The sequence below is a fragment of the Lepus europaeus genome, chromosome 13 (assembly GCF_033115175.1).
Source record: "Lepus europaeus isolate LE1 chromosome 13, mLepTim1.pri, whole genome shotgun sequence".
Lineage (NCBI taxonomy): Eukaryota > Metazoa > Chordata > Mammalia > Lagomorpha > Leporidae > Lepus > Lepus europaeus.
Window position 1 is genome coordinate 7506229 of NC_084839.1, and position 24782 is coordinate 7531010.

Sequence of the window (24782 nt, forward strand, 5' to 3'; positions counted from 1 at the left end):
AAACAAATCAAGTGTAAAGGAAGCCTTGTTTCGTCCTGACATTTTACAAGGGATACTGCTCTAGCTACCTTCCAGATTATCTTGTCTTAGCAATCAGTCCTCAAGTCAGTATTTAAGACTGAGCTGATTTCGGTACAACAGCCATTGTGACAGAGAACCAACACTAATTGTAATTCGATGTTATAACTGAATACTTACAAAGAGAATCATCTGAAAATTAAACAAGCAAGGCACCCTAGAACTTTGAATAACCATCGAAACGTCATTCTAACACCAGCCAAGGCACTCACAACCACGTAAGTAGCTTTTCTAGTTTCAAAAGGTCCACTTTATTCCATGTAACACTGAACCAGATATCATTCACATCTGAGCAACAGATGGCCCATGAAACCCGACCTTTGGGAAAATACTCTGAGAAATGTAATCCAATTCCAGACATTTCTAGGCGTCCCCAGACACGTGTATCACAGCGCAGAAGTAGGAGTACCACTGACACATTTTACGTAAGAGGGAAGTATCCATACACTTCAGAAAGTAGTAAATTTACCTGTCCCTTCAAATACGGGTATGCAACTGTTACAAAGCCAAAGTAAATGGTTTATAAAATGTAATTTTATTTTATGTTACTCTGCTGTTACATAGGGCATAACATTTTCACAAGGCTTTTTTTGGACTACAGTCAATGATTAGCAACACACAATAGTGGTCCAACTCTCTAAGCAACAATCACTAGACAAATTGGCCACCTCCTCACCTGTGCACAGACCTGCATGGAAAAGTACTGAAGTTTAGACGTGGACTGGCGCTCATTAGCTCCCCTGCTGGTGTGTTCAGAAATGACATGCACTTCAATTCTGGCAGCGACATACTACTTCTGTGACATAGTGAAGTGAATACCAGAACTACAAAGGCAGGAGGTGCAAGTGAGTTTTTATTGGGAGGGAAATTGTCAACTCAAACAGCAGCAAACAAAGAGTGAATCAGGAAACTCCCTGTTGTCACCTATGTGTGACCTCTGTGGTCTGACGCAGGAGGCGTTCCAATGTGCGACCCCAGCCCGAACTGTCAAGTGCTTGTGCACTCAGTCTAACACTTCCGGACTCCTGCTACGAAGGAATACATGAAGAGCATGGAAAAGCTGCTCACTGAAAGGAAACCCCTGAAGAGTAATGGAGGGAATGTAGAAATGAAGAAGTTATGCAGAACATCCTTGGAACTGTAATTAACCACATTTTCCTATCTTCACAGTAATACAAAACACAGTCACTTGCAACTGGTTCAGATTACTTAAATACCAGATACATTTTTAGTCCTCTACATAAGTGTGTGGAAGTTACTTATGTTTCCATGAAATGAAGCTATTAATACTTTTCTACAGCAGTAACCGCACACCAGGAAGGCCAAGACAGACACAGACCAAGGGATGGAGCTTTCCCAAAGCTGCGTGTGAAAGGACTAACAGCTGCTCCCATACACACGAACGGGCTTCTCTGCTACAGGAGATCCACGTGGAGGAAGGAATGGAGATGTGTAAAAAGGCTTCTTGAAGGGAAGGAGGGTGACGCCCTGTATCCATTTAGTTTTCCGCCCCTTCTGCGGCATCACATTCTTCTCCCGCACTGTCTGACGTCCACAACTAGAAAGAGAACCACACGACGTTACGGTTCAGACAAGTGTGCCACGCCCGACGGTAATCCTGAGAGCCGTGAATGCTCACACAGACTTGGACTGGGTCCCTCTCAAAACGGGACAGCACACCCTTTCACTATGCATTTACAAGATGACGCACACACAATACAATGTTCCTTGTGTTGCTCCAAAGGTCTCTAAACAGAGTGGGTGGCAGAAGCTAGGGAGCAGCATATGTATCTATGTGTTTAGAAAGGGTTCTCCAGGGGCCGGCGCTGTGGTGGAGCAGGTTAAGCTTCCGCCTCTGGTGCCAGCATCCCATATGGGCACCAGTTCATGTCCCGGCTGCTCCTCTTCCAATCCAAGTCTCTGCTTATGGCCTGGGAAAGCAGTGGAAGATGGCCCGAGTGCTTAGGTTCCTGCACCCACATGTGAGACCCTGAAGAAGTTCCTGTCTCCTGGCTTTGGATTGGCTCAGCTCTGGCTGTTGTGGCCATTTGGGGAGTGAACCAGCAGATGAAGGACCTTTCTGTCTCTCCCTCTGTCTGTAAATCTGCCTCTCAAGTAAATAAATAAATCTTAAAAAGGGGGGGAGGGCCTCTTAAACTAGGAGGTTAAAACTAAGAAAACTGTCTGTAAGGCTATCTCTAATTTTACGGTGGGAAGCTAAGGGAGTAGTCCGTGCTTACTGACTTATAATCAGTTTAAAAAGCTGGATTTTATTAGACCAACATCAAAATGCTACTGCCAATTTTAGAAAGGCTTGCATAATCTTTAAGTTATTGCTAAGATGCTGAAACAAACAAAACTCCCTGAAGAGCTGTCTCCAGAGACAGAACGACACAAGACAGAGCCCCAAGGTCTATCTGGGCAGAACTAGTTTGGCCTCTCTCTACTTTTCTACAAAACGATCTCACTCAGCATCATTCTGTGCCTTCACAACTACAGGAGGGCAGTGCCTTCATAACCTCCCTAGCCAGGGAAGCTGAACAGACAGTGCTACTGTGAGAAAAAAAAAATCCCATTTAGTCAAAGAAAAAATTACCAAACCAGGGGTCTGGAATTATTTATATGAAAGATTCTCTTACATTCTGTGAAATACACCTGTCTTTGTTCCTGAAAGGAAATACAATGAGAAGAGTAAAGGACTCACTGTTAAATTGTCTCTCAGCAACTGCATGATGAGGGTGCTGTCTTTGTAGGAGTCTTCATTCAGTGTGTCGAGTTCTGCAATGGCCTCATCAAAAGCCTGAGGAGAACAACACCCACGGTCAACAACGCACACAGGGACAGGCACTGTCGGCAAACACCCAGTTCAGTGGCATCACTCCCCGGACTCTCACTTTCACAGCTTACGGGAGCAGAGCTATAGACTTCATAAGCAAGGACTTGGTTCTTTTACAGCAGGGGTAGAGAGACTTTTTCTGGCAAGGGGCTCTGTAACATAATCTGTGGGCCATACAAAATAATCAACTTAGAAACAATTAGCTTGTTATAGATATACCAAACTAAGTCCTGCTGGGGTTGCCTTGTCAGGGCCAGACCAGATGATTCGGCAGGCCAAACACCCACCACCCATTTCACAGGCTATACACCAGTAACGTGGAACAGACGTGTTACCAGTAAAAACAGGTATTTGCAAAAGCCCTCATCACTCTCCTGCTTTGAGGGATGCACTAAACAGCCATTCCCGCAACCACACCCGGCAGCCATCCCATTTTCTCATCTCTAGCTTCCTTCTCAGTTATTTGTGTGTCTTCACTCTTTACACAGACATCACCACTGATAATCAGCTGGAGGGGTGTGAGGAGGGCAGGTGGTCAATAAACAGAAAGCAGGCATCCCTGAGCAGCCAAGTGAAAACCCAGAAATCAACACACGTCTTACCGTCTTAGCCAGTGTGCAGGCGAGCTCCGGGTTATTAAGGATCTCATAGTAAAATACAGAAAAGTTCAGAGCCAGCCCCAGGCGGATTGGGTGTGTGGGCTGCATCTCTTTCTTGCTTATATCAAATGCCTCTTGGTAAGCTCCTTGGGAATTATCTATCGTTTCTGGGAAGAGAAAAAAACAAAAGGCATGATCCTTTGGAAAACAGCCAGAGACAGCACATGAGTAATTTTAACACGCTACTAACCCCTGGCAGAGCCAGACCTTTCTGTTACCTTCTTCTGAAATCACAGTAGCAAACTACAAACACTTGTCCTGTCTTGGATACTTAAAACTAGTTCACAGTGTTGCTTGCTTATAGTCAGCTTACAGGTAGTATATTAGATTCTTCCATCAATGATATTAAAACTATTTTCTTGGCCGGCGCCGCGGCTCAATAGGCTAATCCTCCGCCTTGCGGCGCCGGCACACCGGGTTCTAGTCCCGGTCGGGGCACCCATCCTGTCCCGGTTGCCCCTCTTCCAGGCCAGCTCTCTGCTGTGGCCAGGGAGTGCAGTGGAGGATGGCCCAAGTGCTTGGGCCCTGCACCCCATGGGAGACCAGGAGAAGCACCTGGCTCCTGCCTTCGGATCGGCGTAGTGCGCTGGCTGCAGCGCGCCAGCCTTTGGAAGGTGAACCAACGGCAAAAGGAAGACCTTTCTCTCTGTCTCTCTCACTGTCCACTCTGTCAAAAAAATAAAAATTAAAAAAAAAAAAAAAAGTGACATAGCAGAAATTAAGCAACCCCTTTATGACTTGACTGCACACTTTCCCTCCTCCGAAGCGGCATCATTATCGATCTAATCCCAACCCCCACAGTAAGTGGCTCTTGCTGTGGGCAGCTAAGAAGGGACTACACAGAGCAGAAGCAGTCGGCTCAGCTGGGAAGACAGCTGATGGCAGCCGAGGGACTGAAAGCAGGAGCTCAGAGTGCCCACGAGACAGAGGGCTGAGGTCAGACTCAAGCCAGGAATGTCCTAGTAACATGCCCCTCTGCCTCGCTGGCACTTACATGCTCAGTTCTGTGCCAGTATTTTCACTTCCAACTCTGCTTACCTTTGTGGCAACAAAAATTCTCTAGCAGTAACAGTAAATTTAGTACACAAATGTTAGAGCAAGTACAGTGGTTTCCTCTTTACAGCTTCAGTCACACTGATATCTACTTGTTGGGGGTATGTTACTGGATGGGGGCAGAACTGAGAACCAAGAATACCACAAATTTACTGGGGAAAACGATCAGAATTTCAGCAACACTTCCTCCTAGAATTTGACAAATCTACCAACAGGCACATACACAAAACTTAACAGGATCTGTACTATGCTCAGCTACTAATAACCCAGGAGACTGAAGTTTACTATAAATAAACTTTGATGTTCCCATAATCAAATCAGGTGATTCAATTATTCCCCCCATTACATTTTCTATAATAGTCTAAGGGTTAAAAAAAGAATTTAATATTCAAATCTAGGGGCTGGTGCTGTGGTATTGTGGGTAAAGCTGCTGCCAGCAGTGCTGGCATCACACATGGACGCCGGTTCAAGTCCTGGCTGCTCCACTTCCTAACCAGCTCTCTGCTGTGGCCTGGGAAAGAAGTAAAAGATGGCCCAACTCTTTGGGCCCCTGAACCCACGTGGGAGACCTGGAAGAAGCTCCTGGCTCCTGGCTTTGGATCAGCACAGATCCGGTCGTTGCAGCCAATTGGGGAGTGAACCAGTAAATGGAAGACCTCTCTCTCTGCCTCTCTTTCTCTCTCTGTATAACTTTCAAGTAAAATAAATAAATCTTTTAAAAAAAATTCAAATCTTTTTATATGACTATTACTTATCAAAGAGGTCCTGTAAAGTAAGCCCTAGTCATGTGGGTCACTCAAGCTTACTGTGACGATGGAGCACATCATTCACCTGTAGTAACACGCTACAATCACCTTGTATCCTCAGAAATCTGGCTCCATGGAATTAGCAGTCAAACCAAGCATGGTTTTTCCTAAAATGTATTTTACATGAAATCCGAGATCCCTTCCATAATTCCCTGTTTTCAGTTTTAAAGTACTATAGAAAGTACTGTAACACCGGGCTGGTGCCGTGGTGCAGTACGTTAATTCTCTGCCTGCAGCGCCGGCATCCCATTTGGGTGCCAAGAGACTGAGGGAGATCTTCTACCCTCTGATACACTACCCAAAGTCTGCAACAGCCAAGGCTGGGCTAGGCTGAAGACAGAAGCTTTGAATTCAATGTAGATCTCCTGTATTAGGTAGCAGGGACCAAAGTACTTAGGCTACCAACACTGCCGCCCACGATATGCAACAGCAGGAAGCTAGAATTGGAAGTGGAGTTAAAACTTGAACCTAGGGGCTGGTGTTGTGGTGTAGTGGGTAAAGACATTGATTACAACACCAGCTCCCATGTGGGCACCAGTTTGCGTCCCAGCTGCTCCACTTCCAATACAGCTCACTGATAATGGCCTGGGGGAAGCAGTAGAAGATGGCCCAAGTACTTGGGCCCTTGTCACTCATGAGGGAGACCCAGATGAATCTCTTGGCTCCTTGCTTTGCCCTGGCCCAGGCCGTTGTAGCCATTTGGGGAGTGACCAGTGGACAGAAACCCTCTCTCTGTAACTGACTTTCAAGTAAATAAAAAAAATCTTAGAGAGAGAGAGGAAGAGAGGAAGAAGAAAAAAAAATCTAGAACCTGGAACTCAGGCACTCCAGAATGGAATATGAGTGTTCCGAGCAGTATCCTGACCACTGTACCAAACATTTGTGCCTATTTTATTTTATTTTTAAAGATTTATTTGAAAGGCAGAGTTACAGAGAGAAGAAGAGGGAAGAGAGACGTCTCCATCACTGGTTCACTCCCCAAATGACCACAGCTGCTGCTGCTCGGCAAGGCCGGAACCAGGAGCCAGGAGCCAGGAGCCAGGAGCGTCTTCCAGGTCTCCCACATGGCTGCAGGGGCCCAAGGACCTGGCTCATCCTCCACTGTTCTCCCAAGTGCATAGAGTACACGTGAACCAGCAGCTATGTGTTGCAGGTGGCAGCGTAAGCCCTTATGTCACAACGCTGGATCCCCTACTTTTATTTTTGAGAAAATAAGATAAATATTCATTTTATTGATCCATATCATCCGGAGTTTTGTTTGTTTTTAAAGTTACAAGGAGTCTGGAGATTACAGACCATTGGAACAGTGTCCCATTTACACCAGCTGCCTTTTATTTATTTTGGCTTTAGCTGAAACCAAATATACCTACGTTTTCGATCATCACCACATGCAACTTCAGCCAGGTACCGGAAGTAATCGCCCTTCATTTTCAGATAGAAGACTTTACTCTCTGGATTAGTTGCATTGGCTATCAAATACTTATCCAACAATTCCTGAAAAAATAAGATAAAAACATTAGGCACTAATAAAAGCTATTTAATTACAGAGTAGAATTTAAAATAATCTAACTTCTGCCTTCATGTACTAGAGTCCTTAACCACAATACTACTACACCACGTCAGCCTGGACTTGAAGCGTGTCCTTACAGCAGTGCCAGCCTGTTGCCACTGTTTCCCTGGCACATTCTAAATAAAGCTACACTACACAAAACTGTATCCTCAGGAAGGGTCTCTCCATTCACTCATCTGGTCGTTCAACAAACATTTACTGACCTCTGCTGGGTGTCAGGTATTGGATCACAGTAGACACAGAGAAGCCCTAAGATCAGAGCCCTGCCCTCAAGAAGCTCAGCCTTTGTCCATACACCATTAACTGCATGCTAAGCACAAAGAAATACAGGAACAGGACACCATGGAAGCACGGAGTGAGGAGCTAGCTCTGCTGGAGACGGCCTCTGGTTCAGGCTTCCAGGGGAAGAGAGATCCGAGTTGTCAAGAATCAACAGCAGGAACGCACGTGGCAGAAATCAGCCTGCGCAGACAAGAGAACTAGAGAAGAACTCAGCAGTGCTCTCTGCACCTGATGTCCACGGAAACAAGGCGAGCACAGAGGGCAGAGCGTCAGGAGCTGGCAGCACAGCATGACAGACTAATTCTGTCTGCTCAATCTAATCAATAAATTAAGGTATTTCTGTCTTCTATCACTGACACCATACAATAAGATGTGCACTTGAGGGCCAGCATCGTAGCACATAGTGGGTTAAAGCAGCCACTTGCGATGCACGGAACCTGTATGGGTGCTAGCTTGTGGCCCGGCTGCTCCACTTCCAATCTAGCTCCCAGCAAACGGCTTGGGAAAAGCAGAAGATGGTCCAAGTGTTTGGGTTCCTGCCACCTACACAGGAGATCCAGATAAAGCTCGTGGCTTCAGCCTGGCTCAGCACTGGCTACTACAGCCATCTGGGCAGTGAATCAGTAGATGGAAGATCTCTAACTCTGAATTTCACATAAATAAATAAATCTTAAAAAAAAAAAAAGACACTTGATTCAATGAGATAGCACTTCTTAGTAAGTATTTATACTTGTAGAGGTATAGGAATATCTGAGTATAAAAAGTAACAAAAGGGGCCAGTGTTGTGGCGCAGCAGGTAAAGCCACCGCCTGCAGTGCTGGCATCCAATACAGGTGCCGGTTCAAGTCCCAGCTGCTCCACTTCTGATCCAACTCTCTGCTATAGCCTGGGAAAGCAATAGAAGATGGCCCAAGTCCTTGGGCCCCTGCAACTGTGTGGGAGACCTGGAAGAAGCTCCTGGCTCCTGCCTTTGGATCTGCCCAGTTCTGGCTGTTGTAACCATGGGGGCATGAACCAGCAGATGGAAGACTTTCTCTCTCTCTCTGCCTCTGGGTAACTCTGCCTTTCAAATAAATAAATAAATCTGGAAAAAAAAAAAAGTCACAAAAGACAAAAATGAAAAGGAAGGTTGTTTATAGATATAAAATAACAAAAGTTCAAAAATGTAGTTTTTAAAATCTTCTTGTAAAATTTTTATTTATTTATTTGAAAGTGAGAGAGAGAGAGAGAGAGAGAGAGAGAGACTGATTGACTTCCATCTGCTGGTTCACTCCTAAGATGGCTACAAAAGTCAGGACTGGGCCAGCAGGAGCCAGGAAGGAGCTTCTTCCAGGTCTCCCAATTAGGTAGTAGGAGCCTAAGTTCTTGGGCCATCCTCCACTGCTTTCCCCAGGACATTAGAGGGAGCTGGATTGGAAGTGAGGAGCCAGGACTCAAAACAGGTGCCTACGTGGGACGTCGGCATTGTAGGCAGCGGCTTTACACCTGCTATACTACAACGTCAGCCCCCGAAAATGCAGTTTTAATCCAAGAACAATCTGGTTTTTTATCTGAATGAAACAAAAGGCAATTATTGTATTTATAACTTATTTAAAGAAAATAAACATATCAGAGTGCTTGTTTGAGTCCTGGCTGCTCTGATCCAGTTCTCTGGCCTAAGTGCTTGGATCCTTGCACCCATGTGGGAAATGCAGATGAAGCTCCTGGCATTGGGCTGGCCCAGCCCGACTGTCGACTGTCGTGCCAACTGGGGAGTGAGTCAGCAGATGGAAGATTTCTGTCTCTCTGTAACTCAGACTTTCAAATAATAAAATCTTTTCAAAACAAATAATCCAGCATGCTAGTTCTAAGAATGAATTACTGTTGCATATCACAATACTAACATCTCTTCAATAGCTTTTCCAAAATAATTCATTTGGTAATATTCTACAGCAGCCAACAAACTAATTTTTTTAATGTTGAATTCACTTAAAATTGGTATCTATCTTACAGTCAAAATAAGCTGCTCTTTCATTATATAGCTTATTCTTTCATAATCAGAATTGATTTAAGAAACAGCAGAAAACTGCATGCGATGGCTCAAGAGGCTGGGCCCCTGCAACGTGGGAGACCAGACTGAGCTTTGGGCTCTTGGCGTGGGCCGGAACCAGTCCCAGGCTATGGAGAGCATCTGGGGGTGAACCAGCAGATGGAAGGCAGATCTCTCTCTTGCTTTGCCTTTCAAATAAATAAAACAAAAAGTAAAAGGTATAAAATAAATATGCAAACAACATATTTAATCTCTAACTTTAGGTTATATGAGGCACTAACCATACATTTTAAAATTTAATCAGCACATTAATATATCCTAAAAGAGAGCCTGTCTAAGAGAGATATGGTCAAATTTAAGCTAGAGATTTAATTGATTAAACTAAATAAGAGAGTAATTTTGTGTTTTTCAGAATAAATGGGATTTTGAAATTAATTACCATTTGTGAAACTGATTTTTAAAAATATCTATTCATTTATTTGTTTGAAAGTCAGAGTCAGAGAGAGAGAGAGAGCGAGAGCGAGCGAGCTCCTCCATCTGCTGGTTCACTCCCCAAATGGCTGCAATGGCCAGGACTGGGTCAGGATGAAGTTAGGAGCCAGGAGCTTCATCCAGATCATCCATGTGGGTGCAGGGGCCCAAGCATTTGGGCCATCTTCTCTCTTCTGCTGCTTTCCCAGGCACATTAGAGAGAGCTCGATCAGAAGTAGAGCACACGGGACTTGAACCAGGGCCCACGTGGGATGCTGGTGTTGCAGGTGGAGGCTTAATACTACACCACAGCATCAACACCAAAGTGCCTGTTTCTGTAATTATATAAGAATATCGGGAAAGGCCTTCTAGTCTCAAATCACCATTCTACTACGAGAACACCCACTAGGGTTAACTCTCACAATGGATTTGGATTTAACCAAGGAGACAAGGAATCATCTAACTTGATCCCAAATTGGTAACATCAATTCATTTAAGAAAATATTTTCTACCATTAATAACATGAATATATCAAACAACTAATTATCTTTGCATCCCTCCCCCCCCCCCCCCCCCCAGGCAGAGTGGATAGTGAGAGAGAGAGAGACAGAGAAAGGTCTTCCTTTTTTTTTTTTTTGGACAGGCAGAGTGGACAGTGAGAGAGAGACAGAGAGAAAGGTCTTCCTTTTTGCCGTTGGTTCACCCTCCAATGGCCGCCGCGGTAGCGCGCTGCGGCCGGCGCACCGCGCTGATCCGATGGCAGGAGCCAGGTGCTTATCCTGGTCTCCCATGGGGTGCAGGGCCCAAGCACTTGGGCCATCCTCCACTGCACTCCCTGGCCACAGCAGAGAGCTGGCCTGGAAGAGGGGCAACCGGGACAGGATCGGTGCCCCGACCGGGACTAGAACCCGGTGTGCCGGCGCCGCAAGGTGGAGGATTAGCCTAGTGAGCTGCGGCGCCGGCTCTTTGCATTATTTAAAAAAAAAATGGCGCTAAATCCTGTTTTCTAAAAAACAGGAGGGAGTAAAATTTTTCAAATATAGACGCAAATCTTATGACCAAAGTGATTGATCCTACGAGCTGTATGATTTAGCTGATGCCACATAGGAGACATCAAAATTCAAACTCAAGTTTCTAGGTATATCCTTACTATCATGTATATCCAAGGCTAAACCTTTTCCAAACTTCCGCAAACAAACCGATGTAAACAATGAAGTATGTGAGAGGAGCAGAGTGACTACATCCTGCTCAGCACTGCCCTGGTGTGCGTGTCTTCCAGCATAATTATCAGTGTTACTGCTTTTTTTCTTAGAACTACCTCACTTTGGAACAGAGTATATGATCACCCCACAGATAAGGCATTTAACATAATCAGTGTTTTTATAATCACAGTATTATTATTTGCTATACTGTTTAGTGTTCACACAAAGGTCGCTGTAATTTCTGTTACACACACACTGACAGCCCCATGCAATGCCACCTGTCACAAAGGACAGTGCTTGGAACCCTCTGACCAGTGTTTTATGCCTCCTTGACTATCTTACAATGTACATCAATGGGGGTAGGCCTTTGGCACAGTGGTTAAGACACGGCTTAAGACGCGTGCAGTTTACACTGGAGGGCCTGGGTGCAAGTCCTCGCTCCACTCCCGATCCAGCTTCCTGCTAAAGCACACCCTGGGAGGCAGCAGATGCTGGCTCACGTACGTGGGTCCCTGCCACCTAAGTGAGAAACCTGGATTGAGTCCCCACACTCCTGGGCGCAGCCTGGCCCAGCACTGGCTGTTGCAGGCAACTGGGGAGTGAACATGGAGATTGACGATTTGTCTTTCAAATAAAATGAAAATGAATGTTTAAAACAAAATGCAAATTAAATGTCATAATTAAGATGAGACCAAATAATTTTTAGTATGTATCTCAATATGTACCCATTCACGTGTTTAAAGTATAAACTCAATATAGTCACATGTTTGTCTCTAAGAATCACCAAGAAGGCAAAAACCTCTGCCTGCATAGTCTTACACAGTCTACTCAAATATCACAAATGACAACATCTAGACAGGTCACAAGCAACACCAAGCACAACAGTCTCTCGATTTGGACACAGTAGTTGCATTCTTGGTTAATTTTGTATGTTATTACAACCATAAGAGAAAACTTCAGGATTCAAATCAAACTGGGCTTTGGCCTCATAACTGTAGTCTGTTACCTAAACAAAAAAGCTACTGTTGTGCTACTGCACAACTTGGAAAACAACCGGTAATGGCCCAAGTAGTTGGGTCCCTGTCACCCCCAGGGGAGACCTGGATTGTGTCTTGGTTCTCAGCTACAGCCTGATCTCGCCTTGGCTGCTGCAGTCATCTGGGAACTGAACAGGTCGAAGAGCTCTGTTGCAATGTTCACCGTCACTGACCTCAGTCCACGTCAGAGTGCTGGTATGCTCCAACCCACCCAGCTGCCAATGCACCCGGGAAGACAGCAGATGATGGCCCAACTATTTGGGCCTCTGCCACTCATCCATGTGCGAGACCAGGATGGAGGTCCTGGCTCCTCTCTTTACAAGACCCAGGCCTGAGGGCCGGCGCTGTGGTTAAAGCCCTAGCCTGAAGTGCCGGCATCCCATGTGGGCGCCGGTTCTAGTCCCGGCTGCTCCTCTTCCAATCCCGCTCTCTGCTATGACCTGGGATAGCAGCAGAAGATGGCCCAAGTGCTTGGGCCGCTGCACCCGCGTGGGAGACTCCGAAGAAACTCCTGGTTCCTAGCTTCGGACTGGTGCAGCTTCGGCCGTTATAGACATCTGGGGAGTGAATTAGTGGATGGAAGACCTTTCTCTCTGTTTCTACCTCTCTTTGTAACTCTTTCAAATAAATAAAATAAATCTTAAAAAAAAAAAAAAAAAAAAAAAAAAACCCACAAAACACCCACACACACAAGACCCAGACCTGACTGTCATGGCCATTTGGGAAATGAACCATGCACATAAGATCTCTTTCTGTCATTCTGCCTTTCAAATAAACCAATAAGCCGGCGCCATGGCTTAACAGGCTAATCCTCCACCTTGCAGCGCCGGCACACTGGGTTCTAGTCCCGGTTGGGGTGCCGGATTCTGTCCCAGCTGGCTTCCAGGCCAGCTCTCTGCTATGGCCAGGGAGTGCAGTGGAGGACGGCCCAAGTCCTTGGGCCCTGCACCCGCATAGGAGACCAGGAGAAGCACCTGGCTCCTGGCTTCGGATCAGCACAGCGTGCTGGCCATAGCGGCCATTGGAGGGTGAACAACGGCAAAAAGGAAGACCTTTCTTCTCTGTTTCTCTCTCACTATCCACTCTGCCTGTCAAAAAAAAAAAAGAAATTCATTATGAATTATATTTGAATGCCTCAGTGGAATGGGCACTGGGCTGATAATCTGGTTCTAGAGTCTTAGTCTATATCAAGTTCCTCAGCTTAATTTCTTCCTCTATAAAATAATATATTCCAGCTTCAAGAACCGACACCCATTTTTATCAAATTAAAAGGACAGCCTGTTAGCTGGATCAACCTCTAGATGAGAAGGTTTCTTTAGTCGGGGTGGACACCGATGCAGCGGTTAGGTTTCTGCCTGCCTGGGACACCCACACCCCGACCAGAGTGCCTGGGTGGAGTCCAGGGGCCTCTGCTTCAGGTCAGCTTCCTGCAATGCGCATCCTGGGTGCTGCCACTCACACACACTGGGCTGGAGTTCCAGGCTCCTGGCTTTGGCCTGGCCCAGAGCTACCTACGGCAGACACTCCAGGGAACGAACCAGTGGATGAGAACCGTCTACCTTGCAAAAAAGAAAACAAAATTTTTTTTTCTTTTAAAAATTCAAAAACATATTACTTGCTTATTGCTTTAAAAAGTTTCTTTAAGCCAGCGCCGTGGCTTAACAGGCTAATCCTCCGCCTTGCGGCGCAGGCACACAGGGTTCTAGTCCCGGTCGGGGCACCGATCCTGTCCCGGTTGCCCCTCTTCCAGGCCAGCTCTCTGCTGTGGCCAGGGAGTGCAGTGGAGGATGGCCCAAGTGCTTGGGCCCTGCACCCCATGGGAGACCAGGATAAGCACCTGGCTCCTGGCATTGGATCAGCGCAGTGCGCCGGCCGCAGCGCGCTACCGCGGCGGCCATTGGAGGGTGAACCAACGGCAAAAAGGAAGACCTTTCTCTCTGTCTCTCTCTCACTGTCCACTCTGCCTGTCAAAAAAAAAAAAAAAAAGTTTCTTTAATACTTTTTATTCATAAAATTTATTTAGCACAGTGCCAATTATGTAGGGTTTAATACTTGTGCCCAAAGAACATCTGCCTGACAAGGCAATATGCTAACATGGATGCAACAGAAATGGATATTCACAGCAATACAACTACTTTGAAACAGTACAGTGACTTTCTTCTAAGGAAAAATGACAGCTTCTATATTCTGTTACCTGTTTCTAAGTGCCTCTAAGAGAAATATTATGACTTTTACTTGTGACCTCATACTGCTATGTTCAATTCAAATCTAACAGCACAGCATCCTTCATTCTTTATTCCACCTTCTCCTTACAAACAGTGAGACTCTGGCTCCATTTAGGCAACAGGTAATACGTGTGATTCACACAAGATTTAAAAGTAAACATAAAGTTCCTTTTTTCCCCCGAGTCCAAAGACATTCAGTTCCCAGCAAAGCGGCCATCAGGACTCATTTCTCGTACATCTTACAGAAACTTGAAATTTTAAACTCCATCTGTGTTCCCCTCTCCTGCTAGTGTACTGCATCATCTCCACCTTGGTCTTCCGTGTGAGAACTCCGCGGTCACTCCACAGCTGTCCCATTCTAAGCTAATGCTGCGCAGCGTTCCAGTGATGGGCACCCGGCACGCAGTCCCCACTGACCCACATGTACTTAAGCTGCTTCCGTTTTTTTGGTTGCTTCCCACAACACACAAAATAGACGCTTGATCCTTAGAACAAACTGCTAAAACTCTTCCCTGGAGGCAATTTCAATCTACAATCCCACTAGCAATGTGTAAGTGTTCTTGCTTTTCCACATCTTTCTGAATCCTGGTAATTTTAAAATTTAAGATAATTTTTTCCAACCTAGTAGGTGAAAAATATATTATACCTTTACTTGCAATTTTATTACATGAAGCTGAACATCTATATGTCTTTTTCTTCCAAAATGATTTTATGTATTTGCCATTTTCCTAATGAGTTTTTTAACCTACTGATTTCTAGGAACTCTACATTTAACAACATTAGACATTCATTTTCCAGATATACCTTGTATTAAACTTCACTTAAAGATCCTATCTGCAAATAAAGCAGCATTTATTAATATTGTTCTGTTGTGGTAATCAGATAAAAGTATTACCAACATTTCTGACCAATAAGAGAAGCACAAGTTAAAATACAACTATTTCAGCATAAATAAAGTAACACAAACAAAAGGCTTAATAGACATGCAAGTCTCAACTTGTGTTTATAGTATTTTTACCCAATCACAGGAAATAACACATTCTAAATGTTATTTTCAGAACACTGAGTAGTGTATTAGATCACACACACACACACACACACACCCCTCCCTCTGGAAATACCTAAGAAATCTGTGACTCACAACCTTAAAATAGATTTGCAAAACATGACTTTTTAGTTCTGGCAATAAAGTAAGACTGAGATAAAGCAGACCATCCCTTCTACTAAACATAATCTAAATGCTAAATAGAAATAGATAAAACAGAAGAAAATTACAAGAGAACTCAGCAGGAAGGGAGACCCCCTAGGAGTTGAGGAGAAAGACAAGCAAGACTAGAGCAAAAGCGGAGACTACACCACACTGACATTCTTGTGGGGGGTGAGGATCCTAGAAAACCCATCTAGTGTAACTGAGAAGCAATCCACTTCTTGAGTTTTCTGGGGGAGAGGGAGAAAGTGTGGTTTCCTGGGAAAAACTGACACCCAAATCCAGTTCTCTGCAGGTGTTATTCAAATTTTTATTTCATATATGATATATATGTGTGCCAGAAAAAAACAAAGAATGCCACTACTGCAGCAGGTATTTGGCCTGTGGTTAGGATGCTGGTTGGAGGCCTGACAACCATATTAGAGCGCTTGGGTTCAAGTCCTGGCTCCACTCCCCCCCCCCCCTTTTTTTTAAAATTTATTTATTATTTACTTGAAAGTCAGAGTTACACACAGAGAGGAGAGGCAGAGAGAGAGAGAGGTCTTCCATCCGCTGGTTCACTCCCTAGATGGCTGCAACGGCCGGAGCTGTGCCGATCCAAAGTCAGGAACCAGGAGATTCCTCCATGTCTCCCACACAGATGCAGGGGCCCAAGGACTTGGGTCATCTTCTACTGCTTTCCCAGGCAACAGCAGAGAGCTGGATAGGAAGTGTAGCAGCTGGAAACTCCAAATGGCACCCCTATGGGATGCCGGCACCGCAGGCAGTGGCTTTCCCCACTTCGCCATAGCCTGGCCCTCTGGCTCCACTCCCGACTCCTGCTAATGCAGACCCTGGAAAGCAGTAGTAATGGCTCAAGCAGTCCCGGCTTCCCAGCTATGGCCTGGCTGGGACAGGGCTGCCATAGGCATTTGGGGAGTGAACCAGCAGATGGGGCTCTCTCTCACATTAAAAAACAGAAAATAGCCGGCGCCGTGGCTCAACAGGCTAATCCTCCACCTTGCGGCGCCGGCACACCGGGTTCTAGTCCCGGTCGGGGCACCGATCCTGTCCCGGTTGCCCCTCTTCCAGGCCAGCTCTCTGCTGTGGCCAGGGAGTGCAGTGGAGGATAGCCCAAGTGTTTGGGCTCTGCACCCCATGGGAGACCAGGATAAGCACCTGGCTCCTGCCATCGGAACAGCGCGGTGCGCCGGCCGCAGCGCGCTACCGCGGCGGCCATTGGAGGGTGAACCAACGGCAAAAGGAAGACCTTTCTCTCTGTCTCTCTCTCACTGTCCACTCTGCCTGTCAAAAAAAAAAAAAAAAAAAAAAAAAAAAAACAGAAAATAGGGGCTGGTCTGTGGCGCAGTGGGTTAACACCCTGGCCTGAAGCGCCTGCATCCCATATGGGCGCCGGTTCGAGACCCGGCCACTCCACTTCCAATCCAGCTCTCTGCTATGACCTAGGAAAGCAGCAGAAGATGGCCCAAGTCTTTGGGCCCCTGCACCTGCGTGGAAGACCCCAAAGAAGCTCCTGGCTCTTGGCTTCAGCCTTTGCAGCCAATTGGGGATTGAACCAATGGACGGAAGACTTCTTTCTCTACCTCTCCTCTCTCTGTAACTCTTTCAAATAAATAAATAAATAAATGTCTATACAAAAAAAATTTTTTTTAAAAAATGTCCATCCTATTAAAACATGACAAAACTGGGGGGTGGGGTAGCAAGGAGAGATCACTGCCAGGGCGGTGCCCAGACCTTGTAAAAGAAGCAGGAGCCACTGAGAAACTTGCGGGACTTCCTGTTGGTCTACAATCGGTTGACAGAACTTGGCTTTCAGCACTGTGTGCCCAGCCTGCATCACCGAGCCCTGGACGCCTGTCCACACAGCTGTGCTGGGAGGCTGATCCACTCCAACCACCACCACCTGGCCGAGTACGTGCAGCTCACGCCCACCCGATACAGCGCAGCACTGCAGACTATGAAGCTGCCTTGGCTGTGCCAGGCGTTCCTCTAAACAGCCCGAAGGCTCACTGTCAGGCAGCCGGCCGCCCCCAATCCGAAGGGGAAGGCCCGGGATGGGCCCTCAGATTCCAGGACCCAGTGGACTTTGACTAGGCGAAGCCTGTACAGACAGCTTGAGGGGTTGCCTGAAAGTTGGGCACCATTGCTCCTTTTCCTGGAGCTAAACCCACCTTTCACTCTAAGTAATAATAATAATAAACGACAAAACTATTCAGGGTCAGATTTTTTTTCAATTCTTTATTTAAAAGTCAGAGTTACACAGAGAAAGGAGAGGCAGAGAGAGAGAGAAAGAGATCTTCCATCCGTTGGTTCACTCCCCAGATGGCTGCAACGGCCGGAGTTGTGCTGATCAGGAGCCAGGAGCTTCTTCTGGGTCTCCCCTGTGGGTGCAGGGGCCCAAGGACTTGGGCCATCTTTCACTGCTTTGCCAGGCCATAGTAGAGAGCCGGACTGGAAGTGGAGTGGCTGGGACTCGAACCAGCGTCCAGATGGGATGCTGGCACAGCAAGTGGCAGCTTTACCTGCTACGGCATAGCACCGGCCCCCAGATTTCCTATAATGAGCAGACACACAATGGTTTGTTCCTAAGAACTGAAAAACATGTAGGGGCAGGCAGTTGGTACAGCGGTTAATGTGACGCTTGGGATGCCTGCGTTCCACATCAGAGTGCTAGACTGTCCAACTCCAGGCTCCGAGCCTCCAGCTCCACCTGCTCGTCTTCACCCTGGTGATCAAGAACTGGAGACCCAGACTGAGTTCTGGGCTCCTGACTTTGGTTGGCCCAGCTCTGCCAGTTGCCAAGTATTTGGGGAGTGACCCACCCTCTGTGTCTTCCTCTGCTTTGAAATAAAAACAAGTAAGGACAGCACTGAAGCTGCTGCTTGCAAGGCCAGCAGCCCACATCTGGGTGCCAGTTTGAGCCCTGACTGCTTCTGATTCAGCTCCCTACTAAGGGTCCAGAGGAGGCAGTGGAAGATGGCCAAGTAATTGGGCCCCTGTCACTCATTAGATGGAGTTCTTGGTTCTTGGCTTCAGTCCAGCCCAGCCCAGACTGTTGGGGTCATTTGGGGGGAGTGAACCAATGGATGCAAGGTATCTTTACATCCCCCATGCCCTGCCTTTCAGATAAATGTCTTAAAAAACTAAAACCAGGGGCCGGCACTGTGGCATGCTGGCATCCTATATGGGTGCCAGTTCGAGCTCTGGCTCCTACTCTTCCAATCCAGCCCTCTGCTATGGTTTGGGAAAGCAGCAGAAGATGGCCCAAGTGCTTGAGCCCCTGTGCCCATGTGGGAGACCTGGAAGAAGCTCCTGGCTTCAGATTAGCCCAGCTCCAGCCGTTAACAACCATTTGGGGAGTGAACCAGCGGATGGAAGACTACTCTATCTCATTGTCTCTACCTCTCTGTAACTCTGCCTTTCAAATAATAAATAAATAAATCTTAAAAAAAAAAAGAAGTAAACAATTTCTTTGAAGTATGCAATAAAACATGAAGTAAGTCTGCTGAAAAATTATGAAAGGAGCTGGGTATTGGGTGCATAATATTCTCCACTTTTGTATAAGGCTGAAATTTTTCTTGATTAAAATGAGCAACAAGAATTAAAAAGAAACAGAAGTCAGGAGAAAAGAGTAAGATACAATGAATTAAGAAAAGGCAGAGGAGGGGAAAGAGCTTTTAGGAAAAAAAAAAAAACACCTTAAAAAGTATAGATAGATGACAAGAAAATAAAAGAGAAGAAGGCATGTTTGAAGAAATTACTAATAGAACCCAGAATGGGGCAAAGTTACAATACACAAATAGAAAGGTCTAAGATATATCTAATAGGAATTCCACAAGAGAATAAAAACAATGAAGAAATGTTACTTAGAGAAAATGGTTCAAGCTCTCCCAGAAATAGTATATAGATAACAATCTGATTGGAAAAGCACACTAAATCCCACTAAAAGCAAAATGAAATAAAAAATAAATTCATACCTAGACCATCACGGTAAAACTGCAGAATGCCAAAGACAAGAAAATCCTTAAAAGCAACCAGAGAAATGAGACGTTACCTACAAAGGAAGAAACGGCAGTGTGACTGACAGTGGGCCTCTCATCAGGGAACCATCAAGCGTCTTCAGAGTGCTAGAGTAACAACTGTCGGCTAGCACTCCACGACCAAGCACAGTGCCACGTAAAGCAAAGATGGAGGGTCCCACTCACAGACCGTTACTGAGAGAACCTGTCAGAGCTGAAGGAAGAAGTAAGGGTGAGAGGGAAGCCACTAACTGGAATGTGAACAGTGACTAAAACATCAAATAACTGGAAATGCCTCGGTCATCACCTGTGAAGAGCTGCCACTGTCCCAAACAGTGATAACACAGCACTGTCAAGATGGGGAGAAGTACAAACGTTCTCAGTGCAGAGGACTGCGCTGCTGCAGAAGCAGTAACAACACAAGGGTTTACCACTGTCTTTCAGAGGATTCTTTTTTTAAAAAAAGATTTTATTTATTTGAAAGAGTTACAGAGAGCGGTAGAGATGGGGGCAGGGGGGAGGTCTTCCATCTGCCGGTTCTCTCCCCAAATGGCCACAAAGGTCAGTGCTGGGCCAGGCCAAAGCTGGGAGTCAGGAGCTTCATCCAAGTCTCCCACAGGGGCCCAAGTGCTTGGGCCATCATCCACTGCTTTCCCAGGCACATAAGCGCAGAGCTGGATCGGCAGTGGAGCAGCTGGAACTCGAACTGTGCCCGTAGAGATGCCAGCACTCCAAGTGGCAGCTCAACCCACTATGCCACAGCGCCGGCCACTCAGAGGACTCGTTCAGCGTTTTAGGGTGGTTGTGTACACAACACAGATCCTTCTTTACACACCAGGTCAAGTGCCTCCCATATATACTGCATGAAACTTGGGACTTTACATTTCTAAAAAATTAAATATGCTTTTTTTTTTTTTTTAATTTTTTTGACAGGCAGAGTGGACAGTGAGAGAGAGAGACAGAGAGAAAGGTCTTCCTTTTGCCGTTGCTGCTCCCTCCAATGGCCGCCGCGGAGGCGCACTGCGGCCGGCGCACCGCGCTGTTCCGATGGCAGGAGCCAGGTGCTTCTCCTGGTCTCCCATGGGGTGCAGGGCCCAAGCACTTGGGCCATCCTCCACTGCACTCCCTGGCCACAGCAGAGAGCTGGCCTGGAAGAGGGGCATCCGGGACAGGATCGGTGCCCCGACCGGGACTAGAACCCGGTGTGCCGGTGCCGCAAGGCGGAGGATTAGCCTGTTGAGCCACGGCGCCGGCCAATATGCTTTTCTAATTCAATCTAACATCGATTCCCCTCACTCAAATCTCTAGAAGTAATTTTCTCCAGGAAGTCAAGACTGCACTTACAAGTAAGCACAGTATACAACAGGAACACGACCTCTGTTAATTATAAACCACCAAGGGAAAAGACTTTATGTTGGCTAGATTAGGTATTTGTATAGTAAGTTCAAAAACATAACACCCGGGGCCCAACATTAAGCCATGTGGGCACTAGTTTGAGTACCAGCCACTCCACTTCAGATCCAGCTTCTTGCTAATGTGTTTGGGAAAGCAGCAGAAGAGGCCCAAGTGCTTGGGTTCCTAAATCCACGTTGGACACCCAGATGAAGTTCCTGAATTCAGCCTGGCCTAGCCCGGGCTGTTGTGGCCAATTGGGGAGTGAACCAGTGGATAGAAGGTCTTTGTCTCCTGCCTTTCCTTCCCTCTCTATGACTCTGCCTTTCAAATAAACCTAGATATCAACAACAGAATGCAAGACTTAACTGTGGGGGCCGGCACTGTGGCATAGTGGTTAAGCTGCCGCCTGCAGTGCTGGCATCCAAAACGGGTGCCGTTTCGAGTCCCAGCAGCTCCACTTCCGATCCAGCTCTCTGCTATGGCCTGGGAGAACAGTCCTTGGGCCCCTGCACCTGTGCGGGAGACCTGAAGAAGCTCCTGGCTCCTGACTGGCCCAGCTCTGGCCATTGTGGCCATCTGGGGAGTGAACAAGCAGATAGAAGACTGACCTCTCTCTGCTTCTCTGTAACTCTTTCAAATAAATAAATAAATCTCAAAAAAAAAAAAAAAAAAAAAGACTTAACTGTGATCTAAAGTATTTAAAGTAAATATACCTTAAAAATGAGAGTGAACTGAGAGTGAACAACGAGAGGCACAGAAACAGAAAAGGGACAGACACCAAAGGAAAGCGATCCCACACACAGTTTGGGAGTGTGATCTAGTCCAACACATCCGCACTGTGGCCATCATGGCCGCTGGACGTTTGCGCAGCCATCCACTTTCTCCAGAGTAAGCAATCCCCTGATTAGGACTGGATTCCTCCGTGAGTTCACCTGTCTCCCGAGAGATAATAATAAAAAAAATCACCCCAATACACATATTGCGATTTCTGCAGTGGTCATTCTTCATTATCAACACATTTTCTTGGTCTCATAACCAGTCCCATGAGCCTGACAGTGAAGGGTGGCTGTGCCCAGACACAAGAGTTCCTAAGGCTAAAAGTCCATGCCATGGGCTCACAGAGGTAAGTTAATCCCCCTTCCGCCGGATCTCTTGGGAAACAACCTCTCCCTCTCCCTCATTCCACATTTAGTGTTACATGGCTGAGTAGCCTTTTTTTTTTTTTTTTAAAGATTTATTGGAAAGCCAGAGAGAGGAGGGAGGGAATATAACATACACTGGTTCACTCACCAAACGTCTGCAATAGCAGGGGCTGGGCCAGGCTGAAACCAGCAGCCCAGTACTCCATGTGGGTCTCCCATATGGGTGACAGGGGCTCAAGCACTTGGGCCATCTTCTGCTGCTTTCCCAGGTACATTATCAGGAAATTGGATCAAAAGTGGAACAGCTGGGACTTGAACTGGCACTTAACCAACTACGCCACAACACCGGTCCCGAGTATCCTTTCATGTTTTAAAATGCATCCTAGAGGCCGGCGCTGTGGCTCAATAGGCTAATCCTCTGCCTTGCGGCGCCGGCACACCGGGTTCTAGTCCCGGTCGGGGCACCGATCCTGTCCCGGTTGCCCCCCTTCCAGGCCAGCTCTCTGCTGTGGCCAGGGAGTGCAGTGGAGGATGGCCCAAGTGCTTGGGCCCTGCACCCCATGGGAGACCAGGAGAAACACCTGGCTCCTGCCATCGGAACAGCGCGGTGCGCCGGTCGCAGCGCGCTACCGCGGCGGCCATTGGAGGGTGAACCAACGGCAAAAGGAAGACCTTTCTGTCTCTCTCACACTGTCCACTCTGCCTGTCAAAAAAAAAAAAAAAAAAAAAAAAAAAAGCATCCTAGGTACTAATCACAATATGCCCCAAACAGAAATAATTAACCCGTTGTTCCACTCTACTACGTATTTCTACCAATTATTCCACTCAGAGGAATCCTGGCCACCCAGGCCCTGCGGCACTACCTTCGACTTTCTACTCAGCGGCTACCCTACATCCGCTGTCAAATTCTACTGAGCCTGCCTCTGTGATGATAATTTTTTGATCTATCTTCTCAGTCTCATTCCGATTTCCATTACCCAAGTTAACCATATCATTTCACTAATGCAATATCCTAACATCTACCAGGTCTTAGTGTTCTTTCTCTAATCCATTTTATACCCTGCTACTAGATTAACCTGAAATTCCATTTTGGCTATGTTAATTCCATGCTCAAAAACCTTCATGGTCTGCTGAAAAAAAAAAAAAAAAATCAATGTAAAGTCTAGCACGCAAGGCCCTGCAGAATCAGATCCTACACCTGAGCTTCCCAGTAGTTTATGTGTAGAGATGAGATCCCTTCAATCACCGCCACACAGGGGGAGAAACCCAGGTCCCCAGTGGATCACTCAAATGTGACTACTCCACAGGCGAGCCTGGCAGCACTGTCCTGACCACCATCACCCTCATTTCTATCGTTACCACTTCTGTCCCAGCAGGAACATCGTTCAACAAGGTGCCTCCCAAATACTTAAGTGGCACTTTAAGCAGCGAAACATATAAAGCATTCTTTATGGTAGACACTGGGAACATGGCAGGCATTTAGGGGAAAGGCGAACAAAGCAAACATTGGCAGTATCTCTAGCACTATTCACAGAGGGGTATTTGGGTCCATAAACAGTCTTTAAACAGTGAGAGCTACACTGAGGCCTGATGCAGCAGGGTTGGATTAGCTAGTGATTCAGATCACCCAGCTACAGCCTCTTGTTGATTTCCTTGTTCACCAAGCAATCTTCTAAGGCTAATTTGAGTTCCCCTGTAAATGTGCACACGGGCAATAGATGTGGGTAGATCATAGCTCTGACTGATTCATAGTTTTTAGAGCCCACTCCACAAAACCACGTTCTGACAAGTAAGATCTGGAGCCCGCAAGACCGAGGAGATAACTAAGGCATAAATGTAAATGACTGTATAGCTTATGAGTGCCCCTACCACACACACACCTCTTCCTTATCCTGACTCGACAGGGAAAATCCTGAAAAGGTGTCATCAGGTCTTTCCATCTCCAAAGGCATTACAATCACCATTTGTGCAGACTAAAAATCATGCTATATGAAGTGTTCCAACTTTGGGGTGTTGATTCTAAAAGTGCCAAGAGACCTAAAACCTAACACCAGCTGGATTATTTGTCAGATTAATATCATGAATTAATACGATTGTCATCATGTTAGAGGACAACTTCTCAGATCCAATGGGGTATGTGCCATTATAGTTACAGCAAAAGTAAAAATAAGCTAAAGAGTCCAGGCAATTATTTTTGTGGGCAAAAGAAAATAAGGAGCTAAAACCCACAGGATAAACAGGTAAAGGGTAACAGGAAGAAGCAGATGAACAGAACCCAGGACTCTCAATAAAAAGAAAAAAGGCTTTATTTTCCTGCCCCAAATCTTCCCAATCCCTTTCTCCTGTTCTGTAAGATTTCCAGCCAACACTATCCATGACGCAGGCAAAGTTACACTCGTCCTGCTGTCAGTATCTGCTACAGCACAGCGCTGCCTGCAGGGAACGGGACAGCTCTGTGAGCAGAGTGCTCCCCTGCCTCCCTGCAACTATCAGCCACTTACAGGTGTACCTGTGTAGAAAATGCTCATTTTCCAACTCAGTTACAGAGCCGCTCGTGATAGAGGTGAAGACGTGTCACAGAAATGCAGAGCCCTTGACCAACAACGGGGCAACAAGGTTACGAGTGAAGGGCGACGGTCAAAATTAAAGGAAATCATGGTCCCTGTCTCCCTTCCCTTCAAGCAGCTGAACAAATTCCAGAACAATTCAGGAACAAACGTAGGGGCCGGCGCTGTGGCGTAGCAGGGAAAGCCGCCGCCTGCAGTGCCGGC

At 46.4% G+C, this 24782-nt stretch overlaps 1 protein-coding gene across 1 annotated transcript in view; it reads right to left on the reverse strand.

Moving 5' to 3' along the window:
- Positions 1–594: 594 nt before the first annotated feature.
- Positions 595–24782, reverse strand: part of YWHAQ (tyrosine 3-monooxygenase/tryptophan 5-monooxygenase activation protein theta) — a 33628-nt gene continuing 9440 nt past the window's right edge. Inside the window, exons 3-6 of the mRNA XM_062208942.1 lie at positions 6803–6926; positions 3517–3680; positions 2783–2878; positions 595–1636 (exon numbers count right to left, since the gene is read on the reverse strand). Coding sequence (XP_062064926.1) covers positions 1577–1636; positions 2783–2878; positions 3517–3680; positions 6803–6926 — 444 coding nt within the window. The 3' untranslated portion in view covers positions 595–1576. The remainder of the gene's footprint in view (positions 1637–2782; positions 2879–3516; positions 3681–6802; positions 6927–24782) is intronic.